The sequence below is a fragment of the Pipra filicauda genome, unplaced genomic scaffold, assembly GCF_003945595.2.
Source record: "Pipra filicauda isolate LSUMZ 115617 unplaced genomic scaffold, ASM394559v2 scaffold164_size1636381_pilon, whole genome shotgun sequence".
Classification (NCBI taxonomy): domain Eukaryota; kingdom Metazoa; phylum Chordata; class Aves; order Passeriformes; family Pipridae; genus Pipra; species Pipra filicauda.
The window spans coordinates 654,830-675,171 of NW_024104151.1; the positions used below are offsets into that span (position 1 = coordinate 654,830).

The window sequence follows — 20,342 nt, forward strand, 5'->3', positions numbered from 1 at the left end:
TCTATGCTGTCCTATCCTATATCTCTATCAGACTTTTAGGTACCTGACAAGAACACTTAGATCATTCTCCTGTGATTTATGCTGCTCAAAGTGGCTGTCTTGTCCCCTTCCCGCTGAGTCTGTCATGCTGTTTTCTCTCCTGCCTGTGTGCATGTCAGGGATGACACTCCTGATAGATCTCGACATTCAAGCAAGTTTGCTGGCTTTTCCAGCTCTGCTCTTCTGTCCCCTGTGGTCAGCCAGGCCAAATATTCATGGTCAGTGTTGGTACTGCTGCGTTTCAAGGAAACTCTGAGAAGCTGCTGAGTCCCTGTACCCTGGCATAACTGTGGCATAACTCACCAGCCCCACTCTGTCCTGGACTTTCTTGCATTGAACACAAAGGCTGCTGCTTTCTCTCTCCAGTGCCAATTGTTTCTCCAAATATGAAGAAATGAGGAAGGAACTTAATAGATAGAGACAGGGCAATAAAACACTGAATGAACTTCAGTGTCGGTAAGTGTAAAGCGATTTTCAGCAGGGTCAGGGAGAATGACAATTCTGAATGTTATTCTGATCATCACATATGAAATAATGTGCTCTGACTGATCCGTACCACAGAAATGTGATCCTGGGCTTGTTGAAATTTCCAACTCAGCTGAAAGCAAAATGGAGAACATCATTATGCCACTGATTAAAGCTGTGGTGCATCTGCATGTTGGCTGTTGTGCGCACTTTGCATACATAATCACTTCATTCCAAAAAACGTAAAGTAAAACTGGAAAGATTCAGAAAAGTGCAATAACGACTGACAGATGCCTGGACAGCTAAGGAGACAAACTAAGCAAGCTATGACTATAACCTGAAAAAAAGACAACTATAATGGGATCATAGATACCTAAAAAGTCAGGAATGATGTGGAAAAGGTGATTGGGGATCAATTGTTCACTGTCTCCTCCACTGCAAGAACCAAGGGAGCTCTAAAGGTAAGGGGCAATTTCAAAAAAAAGAAGGGAAAAGAAGTGCTTCCTTGTACAGTACCTGTCTGAACTCTGAAGCTACTTTGCTACACATTCAAAAGCAAACTGAGCAGACTCCTGGGCCTGGGACAGTGCTGAACTGGTATCAGTCTGTATAACAGCTGATGAGTTGAGGTTCCCAGGAACCATGTACTAAATCTTGGTCACCTCCAGTCCCTGTCTTGGGATCCAAAAGTGGGTATCATCACCTCTAATATGAAGCTGGAGACCCCCCATCATGCAGCAGTAAAAAAGAAGCTCTTCCAGGTTCTGAAAGAGTTTTAGAAAAGCAGATTTGGTTATCAGCAGTATTTTTCAGGTAGCAAGCACTAATTTACATTTCTCAGCCCTCCCTCCAGATGGCAATGGACTGGCCAGGTGCCTGTCCTCATCTTTCACCTTCAGTGTGTAAGGGCACAGGCCCGATGTTATTCCCAGACAAGCAGCCTTTCCTCCAAGCAGAAGAGAAACATATTGTCCTTCCAATCTCTTATCCAACCTCATCAGTTTTAGTTGCTCTGTACCACAGAAATACTTCATTTTTATCACTGTAGGCAAAATCTTGATGTAACTTAATCTTTTCTCAGAACTTTCAAGCTCTTAGATTCCAGGCCAAATGCTACTTAAGCATCATTGTAAAACAGACCAAACTTTAATATGCCTGGAAAGAAGCAAAAGAGATGGGATAGAAAAAATACCTTAAATAGTTTGAAGTGACTAGTTTTCTTTTAAGAATACTGTGACTTGAAGGATTTAAGAAAGGATAGCTGAAAGCTGATGAGAGAATGATCCTGTGGGTGTAGGGTTACATGTATTTGACTTGAGCTTGGATTTGATTTTTCTTTTAAATGTTGGGGGCCAGGAGAACACGGGCTAATCAATACACAAATTAAATCCTGCAAATCTGGGCATCTGCTTTTCTGTCAACATCACACAGGCATTTTTAAGTGCGGTGCTCGATGCCCTGTTAGCAAGAGGAACATTCAGTGTATGTTTGGTTTTACTTGTGGGGTGTTGGAGGTACAAAAGTGCATTGCAGGTGTGGTGGATTTGGTCGCTCTCCATCCCAGAGCAATCTGGATGTGAGTAGGTCCCGGAGTGAGTAGGCAGCAGGGCTTAGGCTGGGGCCTTCCTCATTGAGGGTGAAAATTTATAGCTGGGCTTGGCCTGTTTTAAAAGTGCATGCAGTCATCTTAGCTCTGTCAGTGAAAATAGGCCCTAAATGCATACACATTTTTCCTTCATGCATAATGCTGTTTCATAGTTAGGATTATTTAGCTTATCCATTACCTCAGTTGTCTGAGGACACACTGTAAAAAAAAGCTATAGAAAAAGCATTTTAGGCTATGTGAATGACTTCAGCATAAGGAAAGCATGACTAAGGGCTGAGAGAATGTGCAATGAAAATGACCCTCTTTAGGCTGAAGAAAATTCCCAGAAAAACAAGGCATGTGGGAAATGCTTGGCTCTTAATGTAGCTGGTTGTACAACGTTTGTGGGCAGAAAGCCAGCCCTCCACAAATGCATTATGTGAGCACTATAGTCTTTGTAAACTTGTAATTTTCAAAAAAAAACCACATATTTTGGGGGGTATCTGATAGAAAATACAATCAAAGGACCTTGCTTTTATCTCTTTTTCTCTGCTCTGGAGTCTATCTGGCCAGGCACATGTACTTAATGACTTTACATAATAGAAATATGGAAAAACCCCATGGGTCTGTAAAGTACCCGGATTGTGTCATATTGGTGCATTTCTGCTGCATCCAGAGCCTCCCTGTGGGGCAGGCTTGGGTGGTATTGCCTGGGCACTCTCTCAAGTAAGTGGTTTTTGAAATTTCACTTCAACATGCAGCTATAGTTATCATAGTGATGAAAGTTTGCAAATATGATTCCCTTCTTGTCTTTGGAGCTGAGGAAGAGAATAATCTTGTATTGTCAAACCTCCAGTTAGTAATAAAAGCTTTTTTGCAGTGTTGTTTCAGCCAGCTGAGATCCCAGTCCCACTGTCACAGCTGTGTACTCAAACTCCCATGCTGCTTCATCTCACTTTCCCACTCATTTTTTTCTCATTTGTTTCTGAATTAATTTAGCCCCTGCTCGTGTGCTTTTTAATATTGAAAACAATCCTCTTAACATATCCTCGCCATCATCTCCCAGGCTTCCCAAAGCTGGTCCCTGAGGCACAGCTAGAGCCCTGCCACTTGTCCTTCATTTCTGCTTGCTGCTGCTGTTCTCACTTCAACATTTTGCAGAAACGAATGAATGAGAGATGTCTTTACCCTTCTGCTTAAGAATTCTTTCATAATTTCATATAATTTCACAGTGATTCATAATATATTTTTGATGAATGAGCTGTTTCTACAGAAAACCTACAATATCAGGATTCTGTTTCCAACAAGGAGTGAAGAAAGTGCTACTGTTTCGGTTTGGGAGCTTAGTGAATTCCAGACTTTGTGGCTTTTCTTCTACTGTTACATGTATTTTAGTGCAGATTGAATAAATTTTTCCTTAATCAAGACTTAAAAATATTATGTAGTGAGGAAAAGAGAAGCTGCAGGTAGAGGACAAACCTGGCTCTGGTTACTAGGTAGAAGAGCCACTCTGGGTGCAGGCATGCCACCGGCTGCTACATGTCTGCAACATCAAGGAAAGCAGAATAAAACACATCTTGGCAACGTAACAGAAACAAAATTATGAAAATCAACTGTGATAAGCACGTACCAATACAAAAATGCATCTGTTGAAGTAAAGGTGCAAGGACTTTTGCCCAGAAAAACACATTAACCTTTTATGGAGGTTGATGTGTCCTTGGGAACTTGGGAGAGTTTCATAACTTGAGAAGGAACAAGAAATGACAATCTGATAACACTTCCTCAAGAATGCATGGCATTCTTCATTATGAGTTTCATGTTCTCCGCGGGATGTGGATGACTCAGGCTACAACATAAAAAATGTATCCAGACCTATGAAGGATTTTGTTGGTTCCCAGTAAGTTGTAGAACCCATTATATTTCAGCTATATGTAGTATTTTTTTTAATGAATGAGAAGTAGTACAGATGAATGACCTTGGAAATAATTTAATGATAAGCTTAACTGTGCCTAAAATTAAAGTCTGCTTTCTGCTACGTGATGCAAATCCCCGGGATTTCTGTGAGAAGGAATTTAGCTGAAAAAAATTTGTTAACAAAAGACCAGGTTTTTCTAAAGATAATATTAGCGTGAGTATTTTTAAGCTGAAAAAGCCTTTTCTTTCTGTTTGCACCTTTGCAATATATGTGGGAACAGAAGTGGGCTGGGAGAGAAACTGAAACACTTGCATTTTCTTAGACTTTCAGTAGGACCAAAGTTTTGGACTTTGTGCTGTGTTCAATTCTGTGTTATTCTTGGTCCCTGTTAGGGTGAAGCTGATGTAAAGCTGGAACAATACAATGGGGAGTCAGGCGTCTTGTCTTCAGGCTTTTCCCATCCTTATTAAAAAGGATCTGATCCAAAACATGGGATCGCATGCTTGTCGTGTGCTGAGTCTCTGTCCCTGAAATTCCAGCCAGAATCTACATTTCTGTATGAGCCCTATATTTATAAACCCAACCTCAGAAACCCACCAGCTCTGTTGTTCAGAGGAGGTTATTGTGTTGTCCCCTCGGGAACGAGGATTAGCACAGACGTGCCTGCTTGCTCCTCAGCACAGGTGCTTAGTGAAAGAGTAACTGCTTGGAAAGCAGAAAGGAGATCCTTGAAAAGAATTAAGATTGGGCTGATATCCAAGCTGGGAACTGTTCCTGTCCTGTTTGGTTTAGTTCACGCTCGTTATATAAATACTGAATGATGGTTGGTTTTGAAGGTGCTGAGCACCTATAGTCTCAGTCAATGTGAGTAGGAGTTTTGCGTACTCAATGCACATTCCTTGAGGAAAAGGCTTGGCAGAGGATGCTTACTGAGTGCCCTGCTTAATCCTGCTGCTTGCAGGAATTGTATCACAAAGGTTTTCTACTGCGCATTTCAGTTAGGGTTAGTAGATTCTTCCTTGAAGGGCAGAGATGAAAAGAGATGTCCTTACTTGCTGCATAGCAAAATGGCCCTTGGCTGACTTGGCAATCACAATTAGATATTTTTTGAATGTTTTGTCCTCCTATTTGTTCAGGGCTGCTAATGTGTTTGTTCTAAAAAGCTGCATGTTGTGTCTCCTGGCAGACCATGCAACAGATGAGTGACCACCGCTATGACAAGCTGACAGTGCCTGATGATGCCGCAGCCAACTGCATGTACTTAAACATTCCCAGCAAGGGCCACGTCCTGCTGCACCGAGCCCCGGAGGAGTACCCGGAGAGTGCAAAGGTGAGAGCCGTGCTGAGGATGCCTCAGAGACCTCCAACATCCCTGCCCCGCCAGGAGGTCGGTGGGAACTGAAATCAGATGCTTTTCAAAATGGGCTGTTGTATCCCATCATGGAGATAGCACATGGAAAAAGGTGGGAGGCTTGGGCTCTGTTCTCATCTCCATTACTCATGAGACCCGGTATCTCGTGCCTCTGGTGCTCTTTCCACATAACTGGATATAACAACAGCTCCCCCCCGCTGCAGTGTGATGTGTGTGAATCCCAGAGCAAAAAGGCCACGTGCACTGAAAATGTTCATATTGATTACAAATGATGAGACAGTTTAGCACCTGCTGATAAATCCATGCCAGTTCATTCTGCAGACAGTTAAAGGAGAAAAAAAAGGGATGTAAAGTGTAATGATTTTCTGTTACTTTTTCTTTTCTAAACAGGTATTTGAAAAACTGAAGGACCACATGCTGATCCCAATAGCCAACACAGAACTGGAGAAAGTAGATGGGTCACTCACCTGTTGTGCTGTGCTTATTAACAAAGCTTCAGAATTATGAGTTTACAGAGTCCCTCCCTTGTAACTGGCAATAATGTTACACACAAGGTAGACGAATCTGTATCCACACTTTTATTGTTTTAATTGACAATCTACTGTACCACTGTGCTACTAACCTTTGTTTACAAATTTATTGCTTTGTGAATTTTTCTTATGTCTTTGCAGATGATATTTAAGGTGGATGTAGGGTTTGTTGGGGGCACATAACTCTGGAAGTATGTTAGTCCCATGGGCTAGCAAAAGAAAATTATAATGGCTAACCCCTAGCTTTAGTGATTTAACATACCTGTGTGAAAATTTTATGAAACCCAGCTAATTCTTAATATTTCAAGCACCTCTGTTATCTTTACACTATTCCCTTCTGTCTTCTTTTCTCTTACTTCTTTGCTCTGCATATTTTTTTCCTTCCTCAGTTCTCTGCTTTCAGTGGTGCAAGGTATTGGGGGGACTGAAGAAAACTCAGTGGGCTCATGAACTTGGTATCTTGTGTGGTAGGGAAGCTTTCTGCATAGTGGCTGGAACAATGAGCACTGAACTGTGCTCACTGTCTCGGCCGTATCACATTGCTGCTGCTGGGCAGAGTTGTGGCTGTGGCTGGAATCAGTTTCAGACACCAGGTACCAACTTTGGAAAAAGCTTCCTCCGATGGGAGCACTGAAGGGCAATGTCTGCCTGGGAGACTTGAATGACAGAAAAAGAGAGTAGCGCAGTCACACAAGATGCCTCCTGCAAGATCAGGTCCCAGTTTCCTGCTAATGCCATGATTTTCAATGTGGTGAGAATGGGAGGGGAGTTTTTAAAAAGGCCAGATCCTAGGGAGCCTCGTGACCACAAAAATGAAAGACTGAGATGCTTTTGGAAAAGTTAAACCTACAAAAGAAATTTAAAGGATGGGGGTTTTGAATCTCTTTGTTTACATCTTAAAAGTTATTTCTGTTTCTCCTTTCTGTTTTCTCCTCTCTTGGAGGCCACTTACTAGCAAAATTCAAAAGAAAAGGGTGATAGAAGGAGTTGAAGGACAGCTATTCCTGGATTATGCCCATGAATAAGAGAAGCTATTTTTTCCTGAAAGATTGGCATTTGTACTTTATCTGCCCTTGGGGCAGTTTTCCTTGGAACAATAACCATCTTATTTTTCTTTTAATTGCATGAATATTTACTGTGGTATTCAGTTAAAGCGAATATAATTTTTGTAGCAGATTCCACAACATGTTTACCCACTGAGTCATACTATTTTTTTCACTACCACAAAGTGAAACACACACCATTGTATTCACATGCTTCTTGTTAAATCATTTGTAAACTAAGGATGGGAGAAATTCCCAAACAGAGGCAGTAGCAGGAACTCTCTCTAGAGCCTGACAAATAGTCTGAACATGTTATCAACTTCCTAGACATCTCCTCCACCTTTCCTGAACCGCTTGTGGCATGTTGCTAAGGTACAGTAGGAAGTGAGTAAGGGGCTCAGGCAACGTGGTCTGCAGGAAAGCAGTGTTAACCAAGCACACACTCGGATATCCTTTGGAAACCTGCGTGTTTTTTGTGCAGTCATAAGGGAGGAAGCACAAGTACTCATATCCACAGGTACTCTTCACCATATCTCTTGCTGCATCTCAGTGGCTAATGAGGGGAGAACCTCCTGGCAGCTACCAGGATACATCTGATGCTTTGTGGGTGCACTGTATGTTGTGATGACACAAGGTATCATAAGGGAGAGAGTAACCATGAGCAAACATATCCTATGGAAAAAGAGAGCATGTCCCAAAGGAAGCCTTCAGCCAGCCAAACAGCAAGTGATTTATTTGGTTTTTTTTAATGACTGTGCTGTCCCAAAGGGTTATCCTAATGTTTCCCCTTTGTCTCTTCCATTCCCATGCACAATCATTTAAGCCTGACCCAGGTGGTCAGGCTCTGAGGATATAAATGTTGCAATGGGGAAATCTTTTTCTGCTTTCCCTTGGTGCTTTTTAAATATCTGATAAAGTATCATGCATTTCAAAATAACATCAAAGAGATTTTGTGCCAAAAAGTGACCCAGCAGTATTGAACTGTGACCTCCTAGAGGCAAGTTGTACTCTGTTAAAAACATGTGCAGCCATGGGAGCTGTTATACAAAGCCGAAACAGACCCCTACCCCAACCTGTCCATGTACCTCCTGGGGCCTGGCCCCACTCCATGTCCTTCAGTCCCTCTTCCCTTCTCTCACTAGGGAGCTGGAGCATCCAGCTACACTGGGACAGTGTTAGGCTGTGGGATTTCTATTTTATTTATCTTTGAATCTTTCTGTGGTGGGTTTTTTTTCCTTCTACCCTCTCTGACCTTTCACCTGTCTCTTCTTCCTCAGACTCTCATTTCTAGTTTGCTCATCAAGGCATGATGAGCACTTTTCTCTTTTAACCTAGAGTGATTTTGCCTTTTGTTGCCTCAGTTCTCCTTACTTGAGTCTTTTTCTGTACTTCTCCCCCTTCATTGTTCATTCCAAAGTATCCCAACCCTTGGTGGATGAACCTAAACTCACTCCCTCCTTGAGTAGGTGCCAGGAGAGAGGAGAAACTAAGGGGTCTACTTTGGGTCTGAGCAACTTCTTTTGAGCTGGAAGGATGACTGTCAACAGGAGCTGTAGATCCAGAGAGTGACAAGGGTGACTCCTCTTCTTTAGGGTTACTCCACAACAGAGAAACATTTGTGGTGGACATTGTTAATACCTCGTGTCCTTGAAAGCAATAGAATGGGTGACAAAGCATTCTCCTAGCTCCCCAGGAGAGGGAGAGGAGGAGTTGGGATCTCAGAGCTGAGAAACATCTGTGTAGACTGAGAGGTTGTTTTTTCTTCATCTCTTGCCACTTAGATTTCCTTGGCTTCAGGGTGGCATTTGGTATACAGAAAGAGCAAGGAGTGGCTGAGGGACCTGAATTCCTTCGAGTGTTAATTTCAAGTTGTATTCAAACTCTCTAACTTCAGGCACAAAATTTAGGTGCTCTAAAACCACACCTGCTTTCTCTCTGTTGGTCTCAGTAGATATCACAGCCTCCTAACACAGACGCTCTAAATTACATCTTAGTCTCATGCCAAAAGTTACCGAAGCTGGTTAGTGGGATCGCCCTCACCTCACCGCTTTTAGTGTTAGTCTTTATTCTGGCATTATAAAGCAAAAACATTACAAGCACTTCAGTTTGTGCATTTGCAGTATGGTACTAAGAACTAAAATCATGCCAAATGCTTCTTGTTCTTGCTGTTTGCTTTTTTGTTGTTGTTGTTGTTGCCCAAACAAAGAATTAATTTATGAGGACATTTCTGCAGTGACAAATGTGCATCTTATGGGTGTCCTGTATATTTTGTCACCAGAACATTTCTCAGATGCCTGATATAAATCATCATTCTTGATTAATATAAATAATAAAATAAAATCCCAAACCAAAAAAGGAGATGAGACACTGAACACTCATAGCTGCCCACATAATACAGTTGATAACAACTGTTAGGATATATGACAGAGCAGGCCAGTACAGAAGTTCTTGTGGTTAATAGCTCAGCGATGGGGCTTGAATTACTCATCAAAGGTTTTTTTCCTTTGAGCAATCAGTTTAGCTCAGTTCAAATGAAAGAGCTACAATGTGCATTATAGATACTTCATGGATGTTATCTTTGCTAAGAGTCTAGGGAGCTCTGTGATATGTGGGCTTCTTTCTTCAACAGAATGTGAATACAGTGTTTCTCTCTGCAATGAAAATGTGAATGCATACTGTACCTTATGAGATAAACTTGAATTCTTCCATTTATGTATTTTTGTGTTTACCATGCTAATATTCAGTTTTGAATAGAATGCCACTGTGTGAAGTTATGCTCTGATTTTTTTGGTGATTTCCATGTGATAGATATAGAGCTCATAGGCACCACTATGTCCAGTTTTGAAAAGAAAAAGTCAGTGGACAGAATGCTGTTTGTTCACAGCAAATTGGAGATGAAAGATGGGAAAAAATGAGCTTTTGATTTTATTCAGCTTCTTTTACATTATATCTGCGAAGTCACAGCCAAATTAACAGAAAACATCAACATTCACATGGAACCATTTGAGGAAAATAATTTACTATTTAAGAGTCTCTATTTTTGTTTTTATCAATAAGGAAGCTGAAAAGATAAGCCTGCTTAAAGAATGGTATTTGTTAAGTGGTTGTGAACAAAGTATCAGTGGACCTCATGTATTTTCTGAGAAGTTTTAACTGGACGTGTGATGTAAATTGTATAGAGTTGTATGTGAATCGTGTTAGTCACTGTTTTACATTGTATTGTTCTGCAGTGCACAAATGTGACTACTGAGCACAGAAGCATTACATTCATTAAACTTAAAATCTTGTTGCAGTATATAGTTCCCCACTTTTTGTGCCAAAAACATCAATACATTCCATAATCTGTCCTAATAGAGGTTTGCACTTTGATTTAATTTTTTTTTGATGACTCTTGCAGTTTCAGTACTATATATCCCCATCACGAAGGAATAAAGTGTCAGTTGTACTGTGCCCTGTGTAGTTTGTGCTTCTTGTTTTGGAACTGAAAGTATATGTATTTAATTTAATTTAATACTGTTTCATGCTGTCTTTTTATTATGAAGCTTGTTACATGCCTAGAAATAAAGCCAATTATAGACAGTAGCACTAAAACCTTTAAGCCTGTTAGGAGAAATCTTGCCTCTTTTTAGAACAAATCATAATTTTAGACTCCACATTTAAGAATAGTTTATAGAGAGGAGATATTGCCTATAAGTTCTAGATACAGTGGTTGTGACTATATTTCATTACTGTCTAAGGTAAATAAACAGATATTAGCATAGTATAGTATGTTTCTCTTTAGTTCCTGTATTTACTGTAAGTTACAAAAGGTGAAACTACAAAGGTTTAGTAGCATTCCAGTTCTGGTTAAATTATTCACATAGCTCGTGTGTCCTTTTTCCCCCACGATGTCCAGAGAGGTGACTGCATTCCAGACGTTTCTTCATGGTAACATGACAGGTGGTCGCACATTTTATATCTAAATACTACCTGTTGAGTGCTACAAATAGCGCACGTGGGGCTCCTCTCTGCCTGTACCCCTGTGCTCTAGTGCCAGTAGGTTACAATATTAGGATCAAGAATCTCAAGAGACCATGCAGTTACTCCAGCTTCATGGCCATGTGTGCAAGTGCTCGTGGGCTGTCAGCGCCATCTCATGGCAATCCAGAAGTCCGTTGTTGGAGGCCTTAATATTGTTGCTTCGGCTTTTTAAGAAACCCAAAATAATTTTAACAGAGTAGGAATTAATTAACTGTAGCAAAATAATTACATCACTTTTAAACTGTACTGTTTTGCTAGAAATGGGACTTTAAACAAGCCATAATCTGTTACTCTTCTTGCCAGGGAAGCAGGGACAAGGGAAGAATTCATTAGGGCTGATCTAAACACAGCCTTTATACTAATTTAACTACATTGTTTAAAAGTATGATTTTTATACTAATATATTTAAATCAGTGCTATGTCTAATGTGGATACTTTTAGTGTGGTGCAATTAATATTTGTAAACTACTGCATTTACATGTGTACCCATATCTACAGAGGAGAGTTGGTATCAATTTACTTGAACTTGTTTCTAAATGGCAATTGTTAAAAACAAAATCTATAAAAGCCACTCCCACTTGCCACATTAAGAAGTTTCTCACAGAATATCCAACCTTTAAAGGCGAAATCATAACAGTAATTTAAAAAGGAGTGTTCTTTGCAAAAATTAGCTGTAGAATATTACTTCATCAATTAGAGACTTCTGCGCTTGGCTGTATGGATTCACTCCCCGTTCTGAGTACATGGTGCCGAAAAAACATCAGTCACTGTCTCCTGCATCATAAAATCCAGACATTCTGATGCTCTCAAAAACCTCATCCCCAAAAATTCATGACCTGTAGGTCAATTGCTGTGGTTTAGTAGCTGAAAACTTGCCATTAGTTGCTGCAGATTCCAAAATTTATTTGTAAGTTTACTGTAGAAATTTATATTAGATGGACATTACATATGAACATACCCATAAAATCAGTGCAATGTCCAAAATCTTCCCAGCTGCCTTGAAAGAAATGACCCATAACTCACTCTACATTGAGGCTCATTTCTGAGTGTTGAGTGGCTGTTACCCTCCTGAAATGAGTTTCACGCAGAGAGTAGTCTTCTTCCTGCTGCCTGGACCTTTATATCCTGTTAGGGTTTATTGGCATTAAGTCTGCTAAAATATATTCTATTCTTGTATCTCTAACTGCATGTTCTCTTCCTGATTGATGAAGTTAAATCATTCCAGTTTGTCTCTTACGTGGCTCAGGAATCAGCAGCCTAACCCTCCAGACATCGCGTGGCTTTGAACTGCACCTCTGGCTGAGCAAGGTTATTAACAAATACTCTAACTCCAGAATGCATGATAGATGTTTTTATCAGCAGTGTTGTACAGAGCCAACAAAGTCTGCAATATAATTCACCTTGAAGAGGGGGAGCTGGAAGGCATGTGGTTTAATAAACAAGGATGGGAATCAGGGGCTGGGAAGATGCCTGGCTCTGTCTCAGAAGTGCCACAATCAGCTTTCCAGAAGCACCAGAGAATCTGAAACCTTTCCATGTATTTGGGTGCATAGCACAGATTAGGGAGGATCAATATAGGCACTTGGACTTGAAAAAAATGGTCTGCCCTGCAGCCCTCTGAGCAGGAATTAGAGATAAATAGTTTACTTTGTATTTCAGATGTTTAATCTAGAGATACACAAACAGCTTAGAGAAATTCAAATGAACTACAGCAAAGAAAGGCTTCTTAGGGCAGGAATAACACCACAGAAGGATTTGGGTTGTGAGCAGAGGTGTGCTGCCAAATGACAAACAATCAGGTCTGCGGGGCTAGGTGGCGAGGGTGGGTCTGAAGGAGTTTTCACCGGGCAGATCACTGCAGCGGCAGGGAACAGAGCTGGCTGTGTGCTTTCTGGCAATCGGTTTGGGGATTGGCCGTGATTTTAACACACAGTTCTACAGAAATAAGCCTGTCACCAAGTGACCAGTCCTTTATTTCTCAAGTATTCTGGGCAGGATCTTTGGCTTTATTGAAATGCTGGGAATGCTAGCACAGTTAACATTAACGGTTGCATTAACAAGGCATATCAAACAAAAGGGCTTTGCAAAACTGTAAAAGTACTGCTAAACTAGTAGTTTTGCCTTACTGACAGTAAAACCCGATACTGATCACCTCTACTCTACACGCTTTCATGTTTATCCGCTGGAAACTAAGTCTTTAAGAGTACAGGAATAGCCCGAGTTCCACCTTCGGCAGCCGAAAGAACACCGGTTAATGATGTTTCGGCCGCTGTCCTTTCTCCGAGGGTTCGCCCGGCGGGGCAGGCCCGGGAGCCGGCGGCGGGCGCGTCCCGGCGGAGCAGCGGCTCCCCCTGGAGCTGCGCTGGCGCAGAGCCCCGAGCAGCGGAGGGGGACAGAAACTGCCGTCCCCAAAACGCGCGGGGAACCATCACCGACCGCCACCCTGAAGCCCCTGGCACGATGTGCCAGCAGAGGCCGCCCCCGCCGGGCGCTGCGGGCCCCAACCCCATCGGGCACCCACGACCCGCCGCTAGCGGAGCGGTGGTCACGCAGCCCCAGGAGGAGGCGGGAGCGGCCTCTGCTGCTGACAGGCCCGGAGAGGGGCAGCTTCAACCCGCCGCTGCAGCCAGGAGTGTGGTGGCAGGACAGCGAGGAGGCGGCCCTTCCCCGGCCCGTGCCCGTGTCGTGCGGCGGGACGAGGCGGGATGAGGCGGGACCACATTCCAGCCCCGCTCCAGCTCCCGACGCGGGGGGGCCGCGCGCCACTCCGCGCACGCGCGAATGGGCGGGGCTCAGGGGCGGGGCGGAGCGCGGTCCCTGAGCGCCCATTGGCGGGGCCGGCGGGGCGGGGCCGGCCTGGAAGCACCGCCCCGGGCGGGTTTCCCCAGCGGTGCCGGGCTGGGGCCGCCATGGAGGGTTCGGGGCTCGGCTTGGGGTCGAGCTCGAGCTCGGGGCTCGCGGGGCGGCCGCTGACGGAGGACGAGATGGCGGAGGTGAAGAAGGATGTAAGTGGCGGGCTGGGCCCAGAGCCGCAGTGCCCGGGCCGGGCGCGGAGCTGCGAGTGGGGCCCGGTTGTGGGGAGCGGAAGGAGGGACCCGGGGCCGCCGCCTCCGCTTGGTCACGCCGGGCGGGCCCGGCCCCGCGGCGCCGCTGGGAAGGCGGCGGGGAATTCCGGAGTCCCCGCGGTGTGAGGCTGGTAGTGACCCGCAAAAGCTTAGCCCTGGGCCCGGTGTGCACCCGCGGTCCCGGCTGCCGGCTGTGCCGCTGCGAGCGACCCGCCCCTGTGTGGCGTTTCAAGGCCAGAGCAGCGCGGGGCCGGTTCTCCAGGTGTCTCTGCACCGGGATAGGCCACAGGAGGCAGCAGCCGGGATGAGTAATTAACGTGGTACTCAAAGCCTGGCTGTACATGTATGTGCTACTCCTGGTGTCAATGAAATTCGCTTTTAGAGAGCGTGAATATCTTAATTAAATATAGTTAAATACTTTTTATTGAGTCTTCTTGTTCTATATTTTCCTGATCCTCCCCCCTCCCTATATTTATTCACTGATGTCTGGATTCTGAGGGAATACTTCATCCTGATTCAGTCTGGATTAATTCATCTCCTTGTGAGACTCAGAAGCAAGCAATGTGCTAACCAACCTCAACAAGTGATTGGTTAATTAAAAAAAAAATAAAATCACAGTTTATCAGTTACTTATTGCCCATCCATGTTTGCAATTTACAGTGTCTTATGTTTGACTTATCGAGGGTTTTATGTTCCTTTAAAGTACAGTAAGGACTCTTAGGATTTCGGTTTCTTAGTAGCTTTATGCTTATGTCATTTTTATTAAATGCTTTGTTTGGTTCTGTGAGACATGTTCAAGTTAGTACTTGCTTCTGTGGAACCACAGGGTAATACTGCAATAGCTGGCATCTGGTAGTTACACCAGAAAAGGACAAGAACTGCTGAAGTCAAACTATATATAACACAATATGTATGTTAATCTGTGTCACTGACTGAACCCACAGCTGGAAGCCAGCTTGCGAGAACATCTTGGTCTGGGTAAGCTTGTCTTGAGGAGGATGTGGTGAGTCATATAAAACCATTGATACTGAGTAGGGTCACAAAAGATAGTGTGCTTTCCTGGGAAGATGATCTCCGAGGGAATGTGGTCTGGTACTAAGTGTTACAGTTCCTGAAGATAGGAAGTGGCACTGCTGCTGAAGTGCTTAAGACAGATGTCTCTGCTTTCCCGTGCCCAACACTGACTGCATGTTGGGGCTTTAGATGATCGATAGAGTCACCTTCCATGGACAGACTTCCACCTCTTTCTCTTTGCTCGTTATAGAGAGGACTCGAGCAACCAGTTTACTCTTGTACACTGAAGTTATGCTGCAGGAGGAAATAGAGTTGTTTTGCTTTTGCTAGTCATCAGAATTGCAGTGGTCTGTGCAGCATGTTAGAGGTGTGCAAGGTGCTTCAGGTGTTTAGTCTAAAATATTGAACCAAAAGAAGGCACTTTGCTGAAGACAAAAAGCAGCCAGTAATGTTGATGAGAGTATGTACATTTAAGGATGAAAGCACGTGTGTTTTGGATGGCAGTAATCTGTCAATTTGTCAATAGTGGTGTTTAGTTACAAACCTTTTAAACTGTGAGTATGTTCATGCTGTTGCTCTGACACTGCTTTTGCTCTATGTGCAGAAAATATCAGCATCTGCAATATTTTGGAGTTGTGCCTCATGAATACAAATAGTATGGAAATGTGGCAGTAGGGTGGTCAGTGAGAATAAGTATGTCTGTAGACAAAGGTGCTGTTTGATATAATTTCTTTTCATTTTTAGTTGTTTACCGTTTTGAAAGGTGCTAACCACAGACTTGATGTAATTAACATTTTCTATAATAGTCAGCTTATTTCTTAATATGCATTAGAACTCCTGAATTCACTCAAAGAACTAATGAAAAGGATAATTAGGTAACAGGTCTTTTAAAATTTTTTTACACTAGAAAAATCTCAGTAATGCAGTGGCAGCTTTAAAAACTCTTTGGCTAACCTGTATCAAAATCAAATCTGTAGGTTTCAGCTACAGACTTCTAAATAAATGGAAGTGTTGGCTAATACAAGTTGGCTTTGTTTTTCAGGCTTTAGAAAGGATGCGTCCTTACCTGTGTGATAAAATCATAGCCGAGAGACACTTCGATTACCTGCGTTCAAAGAAAATACTCACTCGAGAGGACACTGAAGAAATTTCTGCTCGATCTTCCAGTAGGAAAAAAACTGGGAAGTTATTGGACTACTTAGCAGAAAACCCAAAGGGACTAGATGCTCTGATTGAGTCTATCAGACGAGAAAGAACACAAAACTTCCTGTTACAAAAGATAACTGATGTAGTGTTGAAAGTCAAAAATGAAAAGCTTGAAGCTCTCAAAGGTAACAAGTTTATAATAATGTGTGTAAGACATAAGTTTTATTTTGAGGGTCTGCAAAATTAAAGTCTTCCTCTACTGTTTGGAACAACATGTTTGGAAATATCACCAGTTTGGGCTTAAGATCCTAGTGCATGTATCCTGGCTTTGCCTTTTTACTATCTGAACACATCGTAAATAATTAATTGCAAAAACACCCCCTATTGCGTTGTTATGGTGGATAAATCTGTCTTCACATTTCAGTTTTGCTTTTCAAAAATAGGTAGTTATCTTCCACCTTGCATTTCTCTTGAAGCTATTTGCTGCAGTGGCAGGTTGCTCTGGTTTTGTTAAACTTTGCACCTCAGCAGAAGATATGCCAGCAAATGCAACCTGAGGGGAGTTCCCCTGTATGTGTTCAATGCCAAAGCTTAAAATTAGGCACTGTAAATACGTGTGTGCATTGTTTCATGCAGGCACAGAGGTTTTGTTGACACACAAAGCTTGAAGTGACTACGTGTATTCATATTTTAAGGCAGAGGAAGAAAGTGTAAGCTTTCTACACCAAAAGCTTTACTTCCCCTTCCACACTCAAAAGAGAAATACAGAAGGAAGAAGTATGTTTTAACCCTAGAGATGAAGGGCCTGAAGTTTTCTCTGGCTTCAGGTAAAACAGCCTTCAAATGCTGTCCACTCTGGAGCCGAACCATGTAGCTGAAACTTTTAAAACTTTGAAGAACACAGAAAAATCAAACAAAAATTGGGCTGAAAGGCTAAAGTGACTTTCTGAAATGAACCTTAAATTACAGTGCATCTTTGACAAATACTAGCTGATACTGAGGTGCAGAGAAACCATTCACATCAGCCTAGATAACCTGCATGTTTGTTTTTTAATTTGTCATGAATATTGGATGTCACAGGGGAGATGAAGTGTTAAAAATACAGACAATTGATCTTTGACAGCCTTACTGTTATATAAATCAGAGCACAGTTTTAAGAGGGCACTATACTGTAATTAAATCCAGTTTCTGTCTTTTTATCTTAGGTCTAAGCTGCAGCACCTGTATGACCTCACTGTACGGAGGAACAAATAATCTTTCTAGATCATTTTCTGATGAATCAAATTTTTTTGATAAAACAAAAGACAAAGAGTCTACCCAGATACATCATCCAGAAGAAGAATATAGCACCGCCGCTTTTGTGTCCGCTGTCTCTCTTCATTCAATGAATTTACCAATTGCAGAGATGGGAAATTCACAGAGCACTGTTTTCTCAGCCACCCTCCCAGGGCCTGGAGACCCAGGTGCACCCCCTCTGCCCCCAGAGCTCCAGTCAGACCAGCAAGATCCATGTACTAGTTCAAGTGACAATTGCTTTTTGCCTTTAAGATCACGTTGTCTTCAACCACAGTGAATGTAGTGATGTTGGTATGTTCATCCAAATGGTACTGAAACTTTGTGTGATGTCTCATACAGCTTAAAAAAATGTTTTGAAACTGTTAGCAAAATCAGAGGAAACAATATATAATCTATTCATTTTCTGTTTTAAGTCTTATTTTGTAATTGTATGGCTCTGGAGCTGCTTGATTTTTTTTTTTCGTTTTGGTTTTGTTTCATTTTGTTTTCATTTAGGGAGCTTTTTTTCAAAATATCTTGGTACTATACCAGCAAAGGTTTGTTTTTTAAACCAATGTGTATAAGATTTCACATGTAGCTGCAGATATTTATGCTAGAATTATAGAACAAATGGGGTTTTTCTTCCTACAGAAACTAACAAGTCAGCTTTTCTTAGTGTTTCTGTGATGGGTGAATTGGGAAAGATAGTTAGGAAAAGTAGTGAGTATGGAAAAACAAAAAATAACTTTCTAAACTAAAAGCTTAAGCTTACTTACCAAAAAGGTTAAACTCATTTACCAAGTTAAATGTTTCTCAGTAGGATAATTTCCTGCTCTCCATGTATGCGCATGCAGCTCCATTTGCTAAAATCCTTACAAATCTGGCCAAATCTGTAGCTGTGCTTATTTGCAAGGAGTCTCTTCATTGTCTGAACTTTGTCCTGCTGGTAAACCAAAAGGCACTGGATATCAAAAATATACTTCTGCAAGTCTTGACATGTTATTCTTGTATATTAGTTTGAGATTCCTGATTCGAGATGCACTTTAAATATAAATTCTCATTAGTACTGGAAAAAGGATGTAAACTGCTGTAACAGCATCGTGAGGGCTGTAAGAAAATGTTATTGTAGGATGCTTTTAAGGAGCAAAGCTTATATGTTTTGTCTCAGTAGGGAAAAGTGGAGGAGAAGTCCTGTAACAAGAAAGTATCCATACCTGAGGACTTCTGGAAATGTGGCACTTCAGATACCTCCTTTTCAAAGCAGACAGACAGGTTTACATTTCAAATTGTTTAGAGTCAAATGCATTTTAAACTGCTTCAACATGGGAAGGTTCTCATTTCTTGACACAGTGTAACATACTGTATTCCTCTCACACTCTTGAGTTGTAATCTGCCTTTAATGCAGGTGGCCTATAATAATTTTAACATTAGGTAAACTCTTACTTGGACATGTGTACAGTTGTGTTCTGTGGTACTACACTTAAAAGTGATGGGATGTTTTCAGTCTATCAAAGGGTAGGTTTGTATTTAAGGCCCTCATACTGTGCTATAGCCATATAATTCCATTTAAATTCACAACGAGGTAATATTCCTAAACTGCTCTCCTTTTATGGAGACAGGTCATCTGCAGGACCTCAATATAGTCTCTATAAATTGTTTTTCATTACTACTCTGGTTTTGGAAGTAGGTGAAAATAAACTGCAATATTCAACTACACTCCATACCGAGTATATGAATAGCTTACATCTGATAATGATGTGTTTATAAGAATCCTTGTTTTTCTTGTATGCATCTACAGTCATAGACTGTCAGGATGGTGAAAGTGCTTTTCAGTGAAACTGCCTGGATTAGATGGCACTCTGGAAGTTAAGTGCCTAAATAGGCAAGCAAAACTTTGCTCTCTAGCACAAAATTAAGGGTAGGCTGAAATCCCTCTCTTCCATTAACTTGAACTGTAGTTGCACTTACTCGAGATGTCTAAAAAGTGATTCGTCTAAATGCCCACTGTAACCACTTAAAGAGCTGTGCTTAGGTTTGGGTCCCTTCCTGGATTGCTGTAAAGGGAGGAGAGCGTTAACAAAGTACCTTAACAAAGTACCTCAGCTCAGGGTGGAGGCTGCCTTGCAGCTCTCACCTCACACTGGGGTGTGCCACCCACCCAGCACGCAGCCTGCAGGAAGCCTACCCTACAGGGACCGCTCCCTGGGAAGCTACTGACCTGAGACCTTGAATGAATGTATTATCCTACCAAATGTTTATAACGTGCATTTTGTAAAAATATTTTTATCACAACTTTTGGAATAAATTCTTTTGTACAGTTGCCTGTTTGCCTGCCTGCCTCTCTTGTTATTAAGATGTGCAGGTTGCAAGAGCAAGTGCCGATAAGTGGATGTGTGGTTTTGGTTTTGTGTGTGCGGGAGGCTTTTGTTCTCCTTGTCTTGTTAGAGAGGTTTGTCTTTGGTGGAAAGACTGACTTAATGTGAAATGCCTGTGCCAGTAGGACTGCACTCAAGAGCAGTCTATAGGGCAAACATGCATATGAAATCAAAAACTCAGCTGCTTAAATAGTTTCTGTGGTTCATGTTTAGTATTACTAACCTGATTCTTGCTTTTTTTTCAAATTACTGCTCAGCTTCCTACAGGTGTGAGAAGTGTTGCCTCCAACCATGCATATATTGACTTCATTCTTAAATTAAGATTTTTATTTTTATTAATGGGGGGGAGAAACAAGAACTTTGAGTGCTGAGGAGCATGACTCAAAAAAGGAATTGCAAATGTTGCAGGGACTGTGGAGTTTCACTTCAGTAGTCGTTTTCATTGGACTTTGTGTGTAGGGCTTCTGTCAAAATAATGATCATGACATTGATTATGAA

The 20,342-nt window shown here is 42.0% G+C and overlaps 2 protein-coding genes across 2 annotated transcripts in view; both read left to right on the forward strand.

Moving 5' to 3' along the window:
- The window catches only part of DDAH1 (dimethylarginine dimethylaminohydrolase 1), a 58,538-nt gene extending 48,139 nt beyond the window's left edge, over window positions 1-10,399 (forward strand). Inside the window, exons 5-6 of the mRNA XM_027719944.2 lie at window positions 5,191-5,334; window positions 5,767-10,399. Of these exons, the coding sequence (XP_027575745.1) occupies window positions 5,191-5,334; window positions 5,767-5,883 (261 nt within the window). The 3' untranslated portion in view covers window positions 5,884-10,399. The remainder of the gene's footprint in view (window positions 1-5,190; window positions 5,335-5,766) is intronic.
- A 3,423-nt stretch (window positions 10,400-13,822) lies between these two features.
- On the forward strand, window positions 13,823-19,789 carry BCL10 (BCL10 immune signaling adaptor). The gene is made up of 3 exons (XM_027719953.2): window positions 13,823-13,974; window positions 16,091-16,379; window positions 17,400-19,789. The coding sequence occupies exons 1-3, from the start codon at window positions 13,879-13,881 to the stop codon at window positions 17,765-17,767; spliced, it is 753 nt and encodes a 250-aa protein (XP_027575754.1). The 5' UTR covers window positions 13,823-13,878; the 3' UTR covers window positions 17,768-19,789.
- The last annotated feature ends 553 nt before the right edge of the window (window positions 19,790-20,342 follow it).